This window comes from Rhamphochromis longiceps, linkage group LG10 (assembly GCF_057381845.1).
Source record: "Rhamphochromis longiceps isolate RC_006_pf linkage group LG10, R_longiceps_female_GT1.1, whole genome shotgun sequence".
NCBI lineage: Eukaryota > Metazoa > Chordata > Actinopteri > Cichliformes > Cichlidae > Rhamphochromis > Rhamphochromis longiceps.
In genome coordinates this window covers 12,746,030-12,762,500 of record NC_140566.1, presented here as the reverse complement: position 1 = coordinate 12,762,500, position 16,471 = coordinate 12,746,030, and the positions used below count along the sequence as shown (strand labels likewise).

Genomic DNA, 16,471 nt, shown 5'->3' with positions numbered 1-16,471 from the left:
CAGGAGCCTTCCAGTAAAATAGAGTGTAATGCTATACAACATAGAAGAAAGTTATCTGTGCAGACAGAGAGAGGCGGGTGCAGGCAGAGATGGGTGCTTGGTATTTCTGAGTGCCCATTTGGATAACCGCCCAGAACTGAAAGATCATTCTCCTGAAAGCTTTCAGTGGCCATTGATCCGCACTCATTGCAAGCCTGGGGGCCTGTATTGGGTTACTGTAATGAATAGTCTACAAAGACTACGACCAGCTATGAAGCTAGATTACCAATCACAGGCCTGATACGACAAAGAAAGCATAAAACGTGGACTTTTCCTGGTTAGTCTACAAGTTATAATAAAGACAGCTAGCTTTGGGGACTGCATAAACATGACTGTGTAGCTGATCCAGCCATACTTCTCATGCTTTACTCATTTCATCGCTTAACATCAGTGAAACAGACACCTAACAAGTTTGCTCAGTGTGTGGTATTCAGTCGACAGATACCTGAGTGGGTAAACGATGCAGAAGAGTGTGCACAAAGCTGGAATTCTGCTTTAATTACATTTCGCAGCTACAACCACACCTACCACACTGATCAGAGGTGCTCAATAGATAACCAGAATGTAACAATATTATAAAATGCCTGTTAAATGAGTTCCCTTTTGTGTGAGTGTGTGTCATATATTCACAGCTTAAATAACACCTCCAGCCCAACAAGCTGTGGGTATGTACTCTGCGTTACTATCCAACCCTTTTTAGTGAACATATTCTTAAACTTTTCCACACACCTCTCAGCACTCCTTCACCTCCATTCAAATCCAGATGCCTTGGATTCCTGAAACACTAAACTCAGATAGTGACTCGAATTCTTTGCTGCCATCAACAAAAAGAGAGACGCATGAACAAACTATCCAGCTATGTTATAATTACAGCACTTAGTGTCATTGTAAATACATATGGGTGCCTTCTACGGTACGGCACATGTATAATATATAAAATATATAATATTGTAAGTGTCAAAGTTGTATTGAAGCTTATACCTAAAGTCTTATGGGACAAGAGTACTTGAAATAAAGGCATTGAAAGTGCACATATTGAAACATATTGATGGGTCAAGTGTTTAAAAAAAAAGAAAGAAAAAAAAATACCACACAAGTAGAGAGCTGCAATTTTTCCTTAGTGGGTCAGCAGCTCTGTGATCAGGAGAGCTGCTGTAAAAGTGGATAGGTTCTTGTGACACATGATGCACCAGTGACACACAAAGGAGCAAAACAACTGGCTCGGACACGATTCCACCGGCTGCACCCTCCAGTATATTCTGTACTGCACCACAGTGCATGGTGTGAGGGACTTTAATCAGTGGTTGCATGACGCCCTCTTGTGGCCACATGCCCTGCAGGACTAAACGAGCGTGAGTCAAAGCAGCACACACAGTAAAACACACAGTAGTACAACATTTATTGGTAGGATCATTTCCGCAGGACTTCTAGTACAGTGAATTTCACTAATCACAGAAATGATTCTAACAGATATATTGCTCAAGTCTAAGACCACAGCGAGACACTTTGGGACAACATAAAGATGAAAACATTAAAAAGTAAATATGCTTTCCAGGATGCGAAGTTCTATGCATCCCTTTGAAAGCAAACTTACAATACAAGTATATCAAAATAGACAGATATATTATAAAAACACATCTCACACTGCATCTGGTTTATGTGGGAGAGATCTTAGACTGTAATCGAAACTTTTAACCGAGACATAAAATCTACAAAACTCTACTCCAGATTTGTTGCACAACTGTCTCTGAAATCTCAGTTAAGGCAAAAAAAGGACAGCACCACAGATGCAACCAACGGAGTTACAGGTAGGTAGTATCAAAGGCCACAAAACAACCCCCCACCCCTACACGTGATACAAATATATTTTCAGAAAAAAGACAAACATCTACAGTTTGAGTCAAAAGTTTGCAGGTGACGATCCTCTACACAGCCTTCCTGAGCAGTAGTTGGAAACGTAAAAGGAGTGTTTAGGATGATTGAGGAGCCATCAATGATTAGGCCTAGTCTTTAATATAATAAAAATCTAGTTGATTTAATGTAAATATGTACAATATCATAAATACTTCTCACAATAATATAGTAGTCTTCAGATCAAAGACTGTCACAGTGCCTGCACAAATGTTCTTTGCATAGTTAAGTGATTTTCCGATAGTGAATGCATAAAAACCTAAATCAGTTTGTAAAAGATGGAATCTAACCTGCAGGATTTCTGCTGTTTTCTAACAGAGCAAAGTGCAAAATCTTGATACAGTTTGCTCCTGTGGCTAATACATAATCATGATTGCTGTTAGCCTTAAGAAACAGTTCTTCATGCTTTTATGATGGCACTTGCTACCAAGGTTTCTCGCCTGGTGGTTATAAATGCCTGTTGTTTCTCATAATAGGCTGCCTCGTTAATAAAAGTGGGATAGACCGTCCCGGAGCCTTGGTAGTGGATGGTTTTTCCATCAAATGTCTGGAACATTGGGTCACCAGGGTTCAGCGGCTCCCAGTCACAGTCCTGCAACAATAACAAGCAAGAGCCACAGGGAAAGTAACTCGAGTATGTTGTTTAAACTGAAACAATACATCCTCACGTCATCTAAAGAAATCTCATTTCCTCCTTAAAGCAGCACATTTATAGACTCAACGGTCCAAACATGACATGAATGCTAGAGATTGAAGGTGAGAGCAATTCTAAATTTGAATATTTACCTGCAGGTTGGGGTGAACCATGGCTATGATGTTTCCATTGGCGTCTCGGGGGTAGTCGATCCACTCGAGGACTCGGAAAACTTCAACTGTACAAGGAGGGAACTCCACACCTAAACAGCACAGAAAACACAGAGAGAGTATGTGAGTGGATTGGGATAACATAATGAAAGCTGGAGTTAGACTGAATTCCCAGAGTTAATGTCCCCGGGTTTAGAACAAGCCTAAAAAAATAAATAAATAATTAAAAAAGAAGAAAAATAGATTTAAATAAACATTCGAACACTATTTAACAAACTGTTTCAAGGGCAGCTTTATTATAGGTCCTCAGAAGGGTATAAAAGCTGTAGTACGTTAAGGCATCGAGTCGCGATATCTCCTAGACGACCAGTAGATCAAACATTAACATTAAGTCAGTGCAGAAATTTATCTTCACATGGAAGGTAAAGCCCCACTCTTACAGGTGAAAAGTCATCTGCATCACCTAGCAGTTGTCGAGTTGAAGGGCAGCTTGTTAAAAAAAACAAAAAAACAACTCACTGAACAAATGCACCTTGCTTCCCAATTGAACTTGTCTGTTTTTTATGCTACTATACCATACTTGACTGGCACTGTGGTGCAGTGGTTACCAATTTAGCTTGAAAGCAAAAAGCTCCTGGGTTCAAACCCAACAGCCTTTGTGCATGGAGTTTGCTTTGTGTGCTCTTCCTGTGCTTCTGTGGGATTTCTCCAGTTTGCACCCACAGTCCAAAGACATGCTTGTTAGGTTAAGAGGCAATTCTAAACTGGCTGCAGGTGTTGGTCTCTTTATGACAGACTGGTGAAAGGGTAACCAAACTTTTGCTAAGATGAATAAGCAGGGTAAGCAGAAGAACATTGATGGATTTATAATAGTTGCCTGATCTTTATAGAACTCTGATTGGCCTGAGAAAACCTGAAAACAGAGCTCAGAGAAGGTGCTTAAGTGCAGTCGTCACCAAAATCTTGTTGTCTACCGCTTTCTTTATTCAGCTAAATCTAACTCGTGACATTGCTATCAAACAGATAAAGATAATATGCATTATATTACCTCTGCATTATTACGTATGTAGATTTTTTACTCTAGACCACAGTAACGAGCTCAGTAACATTTTAAAACTTGGTTTTGATTTTATTTATTTTTTGAAGTACAGATTAGTGGAAAAAAAGACGTTACCTTTACTTTATATTAAGATGGGCATAAAATACACAGTAAAACATAAATCAAACTAATGTCACACAATGGACAAGTTGCCAAGTTTTCATGAGATTGTTCAACTGTGATTTGAAACCAGAGTGTCCTTGTTCAACCTTAGGAATTACACACGAGGTTTGGTAATGTTTGGCAGAGCTCTGACATTAGGCAACCATTTCACCTGCACTCAGCTGTATTCATATGCAAGTAGCAGTGCGGAACAGGAAGGACAAATGCTTCTGAAGTTTTAGTTTCCCTGCTTAATAGGGGGGGGGGGGGGGGGGGGGGGGGGGGGGGGCTATCCTTCTGAGCAAGCCTTGTATAGCTAAAGGACTTGTTTCATCATGCTGCTCAGCTGCAAAGCGCAGGAACACCGCTTCAACACCATGCCAGAACATTCATTATCACCACGGTGGTCCTAAGACAGAAGACTACCACCCCAGTGCCAGCCAGTCCCTAATGACATGGAAACTGACCAACTCCCAGTTAGCGGCCCTTTCAACGGCGGGACAGTTGGGGAAACCAACAGCCTGCAATTCTAACTTGGCACAGATCGCATGTTTCCGTAAAGATATGAGGGAAACGCTGCCCTGCACCTAAACACTGAGAACACTCTTTCGTTTAGGGGGGGGAGAACGAGCCGAGTGGAGGCGTAACGCAGATAAATTTAGAGAGCGAGGACTAGGTACATCTGGATGAGTCAGATGGTCACCCATGGGCATTTTGTCACAAAACGTTTCTCATCACAGGGATGCTGACAGATGGTAAACAACTCACTTTTCTATTATATAACACATTATGAATCACACTTGCTGTTTTTGAGCCCAAATTCTGAACACTGTTTAATACTTTGTAACTTCTGTAAGAGCTACTTCAGAGGTCATTCATTCTTCACACTATGCTGAAGTGCTATAACCCTTTAAAGTCTTGTGACACAGCCTGTTGTCATGTAGCTAAATGTGACTACAGCTTAACACTTCAAGTCTCACCTTCATTAAAGAGTTCAATAAAGTCCAGAGCATGTTTCAGTATCACTCGCATGGCTTCAAAGATGTTGCTTCTTAAAACACCTTGAGGCTGAGGACCCACTTCCAAACCTGCATAGAAGAAAACAATCAAATGATTAATCTGCAAGTAAAAGATTTTCTACCAGCTGAACGTATACTCCAGTTAGATATGTTAAATGTGTAAGGGCTAAGGGCTAGCTGGGATTTGTCGAGGGTGGCACACAACCAAACATGACTGTACTCGATGCAGTGGCTGCTCTGCAAGAGTCAGTAAAAGTCATACACGGTTGCATGCTCGAGAATCATGGCTACACAGAAAACAGGCACAAGGCCTCAGGTTTAATATAGGAAACTGAAACGACAACATTTAAAAGACCACAAAGAGATACAAAATGACCACAAAAATGTGCAAAATGACGAAAAAGCATTGAAAATGGCAAGAAAGGGATGAAAAACCACAGAGGAAACAAAAAGAACTCCAAATAACTGCGATACGACCAAGCGATTAAAATAAATGCGATCGAAAGACCTAATTACCAAATCAACAATTAAGAAATGATTCACACTTTATTCACCTAGGGGTCATTTTTAACCCGAGGACAACACAAGGGTTAAGCTTACAAGTGCCCATAATGATATTTGTTATTCTGTACACTGTTAGTCTGTAAAATATGCTAGAATCACCACAAAATTGACCACAAAGACACACCACACAGCCAAACACCACCTACAAAGCAACTAGAAAGTGCTGAAAAACAACAGTTTGTGTCATTACGTGCTCGGGGTTGAACCCCCTTCTTTAAAACAATGGCTTTAAAACCTGTTTTTCTTAATCCACCTCTGCCACTGTCCACAGATAAACCTGGCTGGACTACAGAGACTCACCAACAGGGTGCTTGGCGACAGAGCGTGAAGTGGAATATTTCAGAAGAGGATGTTCATTCATCAGAACAAGACAACTGGCTGGAGCCATGGCTTTCTACAAGACAAGAGAACAAGAACATCATATAAAAAGCAGATAAAAGAAAGCCAAACACAAACGCACAAAGGCAAAGGTGTTACGGTCGTGCTCGATAGAATGGAAAATGAAATCTAAACCAACTAACGCTGTATCAAAAACGACTGTGTGGGGAATGAAGTTTAAGCTGGTGGGCTATCTTCGTTTGTCAGCAGAGGCTCGAAATCCTTTTCAGAAGGAACACCATCATAGTGGTCGCCTTCATCATTAAATTAAAAGCTGTTTCTCTAACATTAAACTGGCAGCGGTTCAGATCATCTGCCGAGGGGTAAATCCTTCAAAGTATGAGACAGAGTAATCGGTACCGTACTAGACCTGAGCCCTTTTCTACCTTGTGCGTTTGCGATTATCAACAAACACGAGCAAAGCGCCTGAAGTCACAGCATCTAAACCGGAGGCATTTACTAAGCTGGTGAATATTTATGAAGTCTATGAATCCTTATATAACTGATGTCTGTGTATTGGTGGGGCAGTTTACAGTTTTAAAACTTAAGAATGCATTTCCCGTGAGGTGTATTGTACAAAAGACATGTTGCTTTTGGCTTCATTTCTCCTCCCTGCAGGTGCTCACCATGGATTGTTATTAAGAACGAGAAAGGAATGCAACAGCTGGCATTTTAAGATGGAAGTTAATGTAAAGTAATAAGAGGGGTTTGCCTTGTCATTACCATGAAGCAATGTGAATTTTCGAGGTTGTATTAATGTCTTAAAACAAATTATTTATAAAGATTTGCTGTCTCTGGAGCATTTTATGCTTCTTTGTTAGTTCCCATGTGGGATTTAATCAGTGTAAAGCTGTTGTTACACATGCAGTTTATCACTAAAATATTTGAGAAGTCCAACACTGGACAATGTCCTGATCAGCCAATAGCCAACACTGTTTTGGGCTAAATGATACCCAAACGCACTGTTGATTATTTTGGCACCTTTATCCCATTTGGTAGTCAGCAAAGAAGTCCTGTGTTACAGTCAAGTATGAAACATTTTGGGAGGGCAGATCTAGTTCAGCACCATGTTGATTATGCTGAGACCTTCTGGTACAGCAGCTCTCCACAATAAACATGCCACAGACTCCTCTGAGAACAAGCTTGTTAGGGTTACGTCCAAGATTTTTGGACAGATCTGTGACATTTATGAAATTCTCGTTGTTACAGTGGAAAGAAGAATTGCTTGAATTAAAGTTATGTTTTACTGGCAGAATTATAACTTTTGGTTACACCAGAGAAAATCAGGTGTTGTTACATAATTATTACAAAGTGTTGACTAACGATATTCTCTTTCAGATTGAAAGGTTCCAAGGACAAAAATTAATGTATACATTGCTGCAGTGCTTTCAAAACAGTGACTTTACCCTTTTTTTGTGTTAAATCCACAATCAATTAGAGCCCTGTTTGTTTTGTTGCTCTCCTTAGTCATCACTATTAAGTAGCTTTCATTGCATGTGTTTTTGTTTTAGTTGGTTTTGCTTGGATTGAACATCTGGCATCTCCTCCACTTGTCCCTTGGGAGGCCCACTAAAAAGGGCAGGAATAAAAAAATAAGCATTTAGTTCTTTTTATTTTATTCTCAACAATGTAATTATAGCCCAGTTCATCTGTACTTACTTTACTTAATGCTGTCAGATAAAATCCATCTTGTAAGAGAGACACTGAACATCTAATGGTTTATATTATCTCCTAAGGCTCATCTGGGAATTTGGCTGAGAGTACAAAGACAACAAGGATCCTTCTGGGGTATTTGGATGAACCTAACATGGATGGATTTACATCTCTCAACTATCTCAACTAAAGCTCAGCAAACAGATCAGCCTCAGACGGAGGTCAGAGAACGACACAGGTTGAGAAGTTGAGCTACATCTCGTGTTTCTCCACATACCGCACAGTGTGCAGCACAGACTATGAGTGGAACAATCATGCAGTAATATTATACAGTCGCAATGATGCCTGCTGAATAATGATATATAATTTGGACTTTCTGCAAATATAATGGCAGCACTTGATGACAGTGATTGTTTTATCTCGTTTAGGTCTCAGTACTCTTTTTTTTTTCCATGTTAACCATCAGTCGATTTTTAACAAACTGCAAATCTTGCCAAACTACTCTTTTCATCACTGATTAAGCTTGCCGGTCATTACAGTTGAAGTACGTGGTTAAAATGTCTCAACGGTTGTAGAGAAAAGGTTCCACAAAAGCTCCTCTCAAATACTAGAAGTTACTGGATGTAACTACAGTTCTGTGAGCATAAGTGTAGCGCCCCAACAGGCTTCACCACTGTTTGTGTAAACTGGTCAGAGGGGTGGTCAGATTTTAGGGTGTGATAGCTCTTCTCATAAAAAAGTCCCTACAGTGTATATGTTTGTTTGTATTCTCAAGGCCGCCACCTTTATGTAGTTCATCATCTGCAGATTGAAGTGGTCTTTGGAGCTTTCCAGAATCAGAGTGCAGCCCATGTTGGATGTCGTGTTGTGAAGGTCAAAGATGACATCGTAGGCCTCCGGGCTTCCTTTGGGACCAAATATCCTGTTGATCTCCTGGGCTCTCAGCACCTCATAGGGCAGGTCATTTCCACCTGGGGCACTGCAGGGTGTGTGCAAACACATAAAGCATGTTAGAGCTGCCACAAGCCTAACTATTCACATACTATCACACAAGTCAGCTCAAAGAACAATGAATCATGTTAATTATTTACACAAGAGTGTCCTACATACACTTTAACCTAACGGTTGGCTAAAAGGGAAAAGGCTAGTATGTCGGGGTTAAACTCCACATGCAGAACTTCATGGTTAAAGTATTGGCAGCCATGGAGTCAATGCTGGGAAGTAGTAGCTGCATTCAGTAGGCCAGTGGCCTCCTTCTGTCAAAGTTAAGAAGAAACTGTATTCATTAACTCCAAGTCTTAGGATCTTTCCAAAGTGTATTTTGCCCCCGGGCCTTGCTCTGACCAGAGGACGAGTGCTGCCCACTTTCACGCTCTTATAAAGCATTTCAAAACACCAACCAGTCTAGGTCATTCTCCACGCTATAGCAGAATAGCACCTCTACTGTCTGTGTTGTTTTGCCTCCCTCACATCTGTCATTTACTCCCTGTTTTCAGAGACTGTCCGGTATTGTCTGGACTGCTGGGAAATAAGCACACAAGCACAGTGTAAGCAGCAGCTGATGAAGTGGACTCCCAAAATTCATCTGAAGGGGTCAAGCGGGTGCTAATTTTGAGGGAAGATGTCATTCTATACAAGGGGGGGGGGGGGGGGGGGGGAAATGACATCATGATGAGCTGTTTTTGGAAAGAGTCTCCAACTGTTTAATCTTCTTATATGTTGCCTTCAGAGAGGCCAAATAGTGAACATGCTGGAGAGCGCTGAAGAAGATCTTAAAGTGTCAACTAATGCTTGTACGATGAGGCCGGAACGCTTCACTCATTCGGTTTGAGCTCTGGGCATCACTTCAGCTTCACTGCTAAGAAATTATGTGTCACCTCTGTATATGCTCAGCGCTCAATTCACTTAAGTGATATGGTGCTAGCTGCACTCCATTAAAAGGGCTACTATAAATGATGAAGGATATTTTTCAATGAGAATTTTAGGAAAATATTATGCAGCAATAATTTTAAAACTGTACTTCAGTAAATGCATACAGATGACAGGGAAAATGCACACCATAATAACACTTTGTATGATTAATGAATAGATGCTGTTATCCAACCACATTTCTAAATGGGCTGTGTGCACGAACAGACACAAGGGATCACAAGGGCCAGCGTTTGCGTAAGACTTCGTTTTACGGTGTAGTGCACATGAAAAAGAACAAACAAACAAACAAACTAAAAAACGTCTTCAATCATTTGCAGCTCGGTCACGTTCCGCTCACGTTTTTCCTGCAGGCCGACAGTCAGCTGAAGTTCGGGAGGAGGGGGCTTGCTGGAGGGGGAGACGCCACCGATGGTAAACACACACGTCCCAGCTTACCTGCCATAGTAAAGCTTTGATGGCAAAGTCCACGTGATGGATCATATTTTAAAGACATGTGCAGCCCCTTTTCTTTCTTACGGATACATTGATATGTCGCGTTGTGTTACGTTGACTCATTTGTCCGGTACAGCGCACACATGCAAACGGCTATGCCAATAATATTGCATAATTGTGCAGTCATTAGATTTTTCCACGGACTGTAGGGACATCTTCCACTGCTTGGTTGCGATTAATTAAGACAAACATCTAGTATGCGTGGGTGCCCTTTCTTTAGCTGACCCAGTTCAAAATAAAGCCAGTAAATCCTGACGTTACATCTCTTACACGCCAGCAGGAAGTTACCATTCAACATGTAGTTCAACAGAGACTCCAGAGGCGTACCTACCTTAGGTTTTCTGGGGTGAAGGCTCGGTTCAGATCCGTGTCTACATATCTGGTGCACTTCTCCACAGCCTTGGGATTGGTGATAAAAGGTACGGCCTCGACTCCCTTCCTCTGTATTTCGGTGCCGTTCTTCGTCCACAGGTTAACGAGCGTCACGCCTGACATCTCGTTTCCGTGTGTCCCTCCGAAAATCGCCACTCTCCTCGCCTCGCTGAAGCGCGCCGTGTTGTTGTAAGAAGACATGCCCGGGTGGTAGTAACTGTGCAGAGTGTGGATGAAGACACGCTGGTCTCCTTGGCGTAAGAAGCAGAGGAAAAGTTCTCCAGCTTGGAGCTTCGCAGCCTCGCTGTTTAAATGCCTGTTGACGCCGCACGCTTACGTAACGTGCCCGCTGGGTTGCCGTGGTCAGTCACTGTGCGTGGAAAAAAAAAGTTGAACACGGATAACTGGGGTTGCAGGCGAAACTCCCGTTAACCAGGTTCCTCCCACTGTTTACCTGTCACTGTCAGAACTGTGGACAAGAAGAGTTTCCGGTGATGCTCTTTCAAAATAAAACGTTACTTACATTAAGTAGTCATTTAAAGAGGGATCCAAAAAGAACATTGAAAACCCTAAACCTATAAATATCCTGATTCTAGTACTTTCAGTTGTCTTTTAATGTGTACTAGTATTAGTGAGGCCAAATAGTGAACATTTTGGATACACACACATCATAACTCGCTTACTCTGGAAACATTTGTGGTAAACTGCACTGTAAAACCTAATATTGTGCTCACTTAAAAATTAAATTGAACGAACTCAGTTTTTATCACCTTGTTATTAACATTCGGTTTACTTAAGTTAGTAATTTCATTCAAAAAGCTGATCAACTCAAGTAAACTGGAAATTTTGCTTTTCAGTGGTGGAATGTAACATTTACTCTATTCCGTACTTAAATAGGCTGCAGCTCACATGTTGAGCCTTTGGCTTTCCTTTTATGTTTCTCTCTATTGCCGCGTTGCTATATTTTATTTCATTATCTGACAGTTTATTATTATACTGTATGTATGTATGTATATATATATATATATATATATATATATATATATATTAGTGCTGTCAAGAGATTAAAAAAAATAGAGATTAATTAATTATGATTTTTAATTAATTGATCTAATTAATCTATTTTTTAATCTCACCTAAAAATAGCTGAGGAAAGCCCTCAACTTATTGTGGCAGACCAAAAGACTGATATAACAAAGAAAGTGACTTTATAAAGTCATTTATTGTTTAACAAACGTTAAACAGATGCAACCATTTACATACTGTTGTATTCTTTTGTAAAATAAGTGGAAAAATAAATACAAATAAAATCAAATAAATTAAGTGCTGCAAGTTAGCACATCAGAGCTGCTCTTTTCTGAGCAATACAGCACTGAAATTCCTCTGCTTCAGATAATGAAAAATAAAACTGACATTGCAGTGCTGCAAGTTAGCACATCAAAGTATTCTTCCATCACAAAAAAAAAGTGCTGAACATCAAGCAATCTATTCTAGTAGGCTACAAATGACACAGCAGCTATGCTGACCACATGTGTCTCATTTCTTCTTCCTCAGCCAGTCGCTAAGACACACCAGCTAAGACACACCAGCCTGGTAACATTTTCTGGAAGCAAGGCTGCCCTTTTCTTTTGCACTATGTGGCCTGCAAGGCTAAAGAGTCTCTCACAGGGTACAGAGGTAGCTGGGGAGGCCAGGTACTTTTGTGCTAGGACTGACAGCTTTTCATAGACTCCTGAGTGAGCATACCACCACTGCAGGGGACAGTCATCAATACTGATGCTGGGTTCTGCTCTGTAGCGCTGCAGCTCTCCAGACTCAATTCCATCTTCTGAGTCAGAGTCAGACCCCAGAAGGAGTTCGCTCCTCCTCTTCTTCTGAGCTGGTCCATCATCCTCTGTGGAGGGCTGGAGACTATCTGCTCTTCTGGGCTCTGCTGCCTGGAGCATATTCTCCAGAATGGTCCACACCTGAATGAATGAATGAATGAATGATTGTGATTAAAACTAAGTGCTTTTTTTTATTTTATTTAATCTTGTAAAGAACTTTGTGTTCCATATAATAAATAAAAGTTTGATTTGATAATGAATTGGACTCATTAGTCCAGCTTAACCTTATTGTCCTACCTGTTCCCTCTTTTCTCTTGGAAGACATTTCAAATCCTTAAACCGTGGATCCAATGCTGTGGCCACCTCGAACCATATCTCGTTGCCATTAGCTCGTCGTGCTGCCAGATCCTTCTGGAAGGCATTCTTGAACTTCACCACGTAGGCAGGATCATCATCAGTAATGTCCATGACACGGTACAGATGGCGAAAAGCAGGCAGCACTACAGAGCAAGAGACGTAGGCCTCACCACCCAGCAGCTCTGTCACATACCTGCAGAGGTGGAGAGGTTTGCTAAATAAACCTAGCTGGATTCATTTAAATCAAAGTGTAACTGATTTCCAATTTAATTGTCCTTAAAAGTTCCTTGTTATGTTCATTAATTTTGATTTTACACATGTAACAGTAGTTTATATAATTAAAATGGGAAGGTGTTTATTTGAACTTACTTGCATGGTTCAAGCAGGAGCTCCAGCCTCTGCAGTTTCGCCCACTCAGCTTCGGTTGGCAAGACCAACCTGTGGTTCTGTTGGTCCAACGTAGCCTGGACAGCCTCTCGGTTACATAGGAGGCGTGAGACCATTGCGAGAGTCGAGTTCCACCTGGTGGGTACATCCTGTATAAGTTGATCGCTCTTCTTTCCGAGTGCTACTTGTTGTTGGTTAAGTTCTGTGGTACTCGCAGGGCTTTGTTTAAAATGACCAACAATCTTGCGGCACTTTGCCAGTACACCGACAAAACCACTGCTATCGAGACATACCGTGATGGTCCTCTGGAGAATGTGAGCATTGCAGGCGATGTGCTCATATGGAAGTGCTCTCATAGCAGCCAGCATGTTTGCTGCGCTGTCTGTGCCAATGGTGGATATCTTGTTTTCAATACCCCAGTCATTTGCTACCTTGAAGAACTGTTCGGCGCATTTATCAGCAAAGTGCCTGGTTTCTGTTCTCATGACGGTCAGTGCAAATGAGTTGAGGTTCCACTCACTATCAATAAAGTGTCCAGTCACCCCAAAATAGCTGTGGTTGCCAGCTGAGGTCCAGTGATCTCCGGTTATAGCAACACAGTTGGGAGAATCCTCCGCCAAAATCTCAACTTTGTTTTTCTTTTCGCCGTCGTACATTTTGCTGATTTTGGTCGTTACTGTAGTCCTGCACGGCGGCTTGTATGACGGGTCATTGGACGCAATTTGCAACACCTCTGTCAATCCTTCGTCCTCTACTATATTTATCGGCCTACAGTTCATCGCTATCCACTTGGCAATAACATTAGTCAGCCTGTCGGTCGCAGACTTGCTCATACGAGGGGTATTCTCTAGTTTTGTTTGGCGAAAAGCTTTGCTCTGGCTTGCTATATTTCTTCACTGCTAGCTGTTGCTGCACTCGCGGCTGGGTGCTTTGCGTTGAGGTGATAGGCCAAACTTGAGCTGCTTCGGTGGTAAGCAAACTCCTTCTTACACTCTAGGCAGACCACTTTACCTTTGTCAATGGTGCCGTCGGGGCGTTTATGAAATACAAATTTCCCGTTCATTGGGCCAACAACTCTCAGATGCGCCTCCATATCCACACTGTAAGCTAATCACCACTTCTCACCTTGACCTCACGACGTGACTCCACCCCCAACAAGTCAAGCACAAGGAGCCCAGCACATAAAAACGGATTTTATAACATAGCAACTCTCATACAAAATCAATGACGTCAAGAGATTAAAAATTAGATTAACGAGATTAAAAAACATAACGCGCTAAATAGCATTGTAATTAATTAATCGCAATTAACGCGATAATTTGACACCCCTAATATATATATGTTTTGTATATAAAACATACACAGCTGGGTTACTTATTTGTAAATACAACTAAAATTATTAAATAGTAAAAATTTTTATTTGCTTTTTCTCGTTGCCCTTTTCTTGTGTGTCTTTTTTGTTTTTTATTTTTAGACAAAAACAAAGAACTAGATTGAGAGCGTGCATCTGAGGTCATACCAGGGGTCTCCAACTCTTGTCCTCAGAGCTATTGTCCTGCAGCTTTTAGATGCATCCTTGTTCCGACACACCTGAATTAAATGAATGGCTTTTTACCAGGCCTTGATGGCATGCTGAAGAGGTAATTCAACATTTCATTCAGCTGTGCTGGGGTAGGAATGCCTCTAAAAGCTGCAGCACAGCAATTTTAAATAAACCCATATTAAGTGGTCTTTTTCATTAACATTAAAGCATGACTTAACAGAGAAACAGACAAAAGACAAGTCTCCTTTGAGTAGAAGGATATGGTTTGAAAATGCCATGTCTCTACTTTCCTCTTCCTCCTCTCTGGCAAAGATGTTCATGGCCTGCACGGGTGTTTCTGGAATATGCTGAGCAAACTTAGGAGCAGCTGGAGAAGATTCAGCTTAAGTGGTTATTTTTGGCGTCGCTGTGATACACTGATGACTGATTTGGTGAGTAAATGTTTACTCTTATGCAAGCTTTTTTGTGCTTTCTCGCAGTTTAGCACCAGGTTTTGACCTTGCTAGCTAGCTAGTGTTAGCCTAGCTTTCGTATGACCGATGCTTTGTGTGAATGCTGCTTCCTCTTGGTTCATGTTAGTTAAAAATGTACCCACAGCTATTTTAAAAAAAAAACCTTATGTAAAAGTCAGTGAAATTTACTGTTGCTTTGAAATGGAAATGTGAACTTAGTAATTACTAGATAAGAGAGGAGCTTAAAGTTTTCCAGTCAGTAGCGGTTTTTGATACAGACCACGCAGGCGGTTGCCCGGGGCGGCATCGTGGTGGGGGGCAGCATCACGGGTAGGGCTGCCACGATTTGTCGACTAGTCACGATTACGTCGACTATCAAAATCGTCGACGACTGATTCAATAGTCGACGTGTCGTTTGAAGCTTTGTAAGATCGCAAAAGACGCAGGAATAATAGCAGGATTTAAGAGTGTAATAACGGAATGAAACAGAAGATGGCAGCACAGCATGTACAAGGATGCCAGCTGCCGTTAAACCCCGGAGAAGAAGAAGAAGCAGCTGTGTCCCAGAATTCATAGCGCGGCCCAGCTTAGTTTCCAACAATGGCGGCAGCTAGTTAGTTTTAATATTACTCTTATTATTCTTTCTGGGTCACAAAATAAACGTTTAACATATTTTCAGGCGAGAATGTAGCTGTGTAAACCTCAAATATCTGCTCAGTTTATCAGGACACCACATATTTTCAAAAGCGCTCCAACGTTTTCGGAGGCATCTGTTACCCACTAGCTCGATAGCTAGCCGGGGGCTAGGTCACTAGCGCCGTGAGAACACCGGACTCCCGGCAAATTGTTTTCAAACCCACCGCCGTCTTTCGCGACTCAGGTTAAATATATATGAGTCACTTAGATAAATTAAAAATGTTATTGTTTGGCTTTTTTTTTTTTAGTATTTTATTTGTTCCTGAGTAAATCGGTTTGGCTGAGATTAAAGTTATAGTTTTTACACAGCTGAATAAACGTCAAGCAGACAGCTGATTATCAGAAGTGTGAGATGCTGGAGAATATACTCCGGTGTCCTGTTATATTTTAGATAGCAAGGAGTTTATTAAACTTTACCGAAACAATCTGCAAATTTCATTAAAATTGAATAAACTATCATCTTGTCTTTATTTTTAGTTAGCACCTTAAAAGCTTAAAGCTGTAAGCTAATGATAGTTATATAAGAGCAGATGCTGCTGGTGCAATAAGCTGTAGTTTTACGTCCAGTGGATGATGATCTGATTAGTCGACTAATCGCATAAATAATCGGTGACTAGTCGACTATCAAAATAATCGTTTGTGGCAGCCCTAATCACGGGCATCGGCCAAAAAAAAATTGCTCATACTCATGCTGCCCCGACATCAGCCAGCGGATATTGGGAATGGCATAGGCACCGATTGGTTTTCTATCGCCCATTTGCTGGGAGTAAGGGTGCCCTCCGTTTGCGAGGTGCTCCTGCTGCTTGCACAGGGAGGAGAGGGCGGGGATTCTCTGGCTGGGCCGG

General features: G+C 41.4%; 2 protein-coding genes across 2 annotated transcripts; both read right to left on the bottom strand.

Moving 5' to 3' along the window:
- Positions 1-1,423: 1,423 nt before the first annotated feature.
- On the bottom strand, positions 1,424-10,825 carry aspa (aspartoacylase). The gene is made up of 6 exons (XM_085420222.1): positions 10,325-10,825; positions 8,353-8,548; positions 5,839-5,932; positions 4,936-5,043; positions 2,737-2,846; positions 1,424-2,542 (listed from the first exon to the last, which is right to left on the bottom strand). The coding sequence occupies exons 1-6, from the start codon at positions 10,564-10,566 to the stop codon at positions 2,351-2,353; spliced, it is 942 nt and encodes a 313-aa protein (XP_085276348.1). The 5' UTR covers positions 10,567-10,825; the 3' UTR covers positions 1,424-2,350.
- Positions 10,826-11,915: 1,090 nt separating this feature from the next.
- Positions 11,916-13,534, bottom strand: LOC146660390 (E3 SUMO-protein ligase ZBED1-like). Its single transcript, XM_085421635.1, has 3 exons — positions 12,918-13,534; positions 12,489-12,741; positions 11,916-12,332 (listed from the first exon to the last, which is right to left on the bottom strand). Exons 1-3 carry the CDS (start codon positions 13,418-13,420, stop codon positions 11,916-11,918), a joined length of 1,173 nt encoding a protein of 390 aa, XP_085277761.1. The 5' UTR covers positions 13,421-13,534.
- Positions 13,535-16,471: the final 2,937 nt, after the last annotated feature.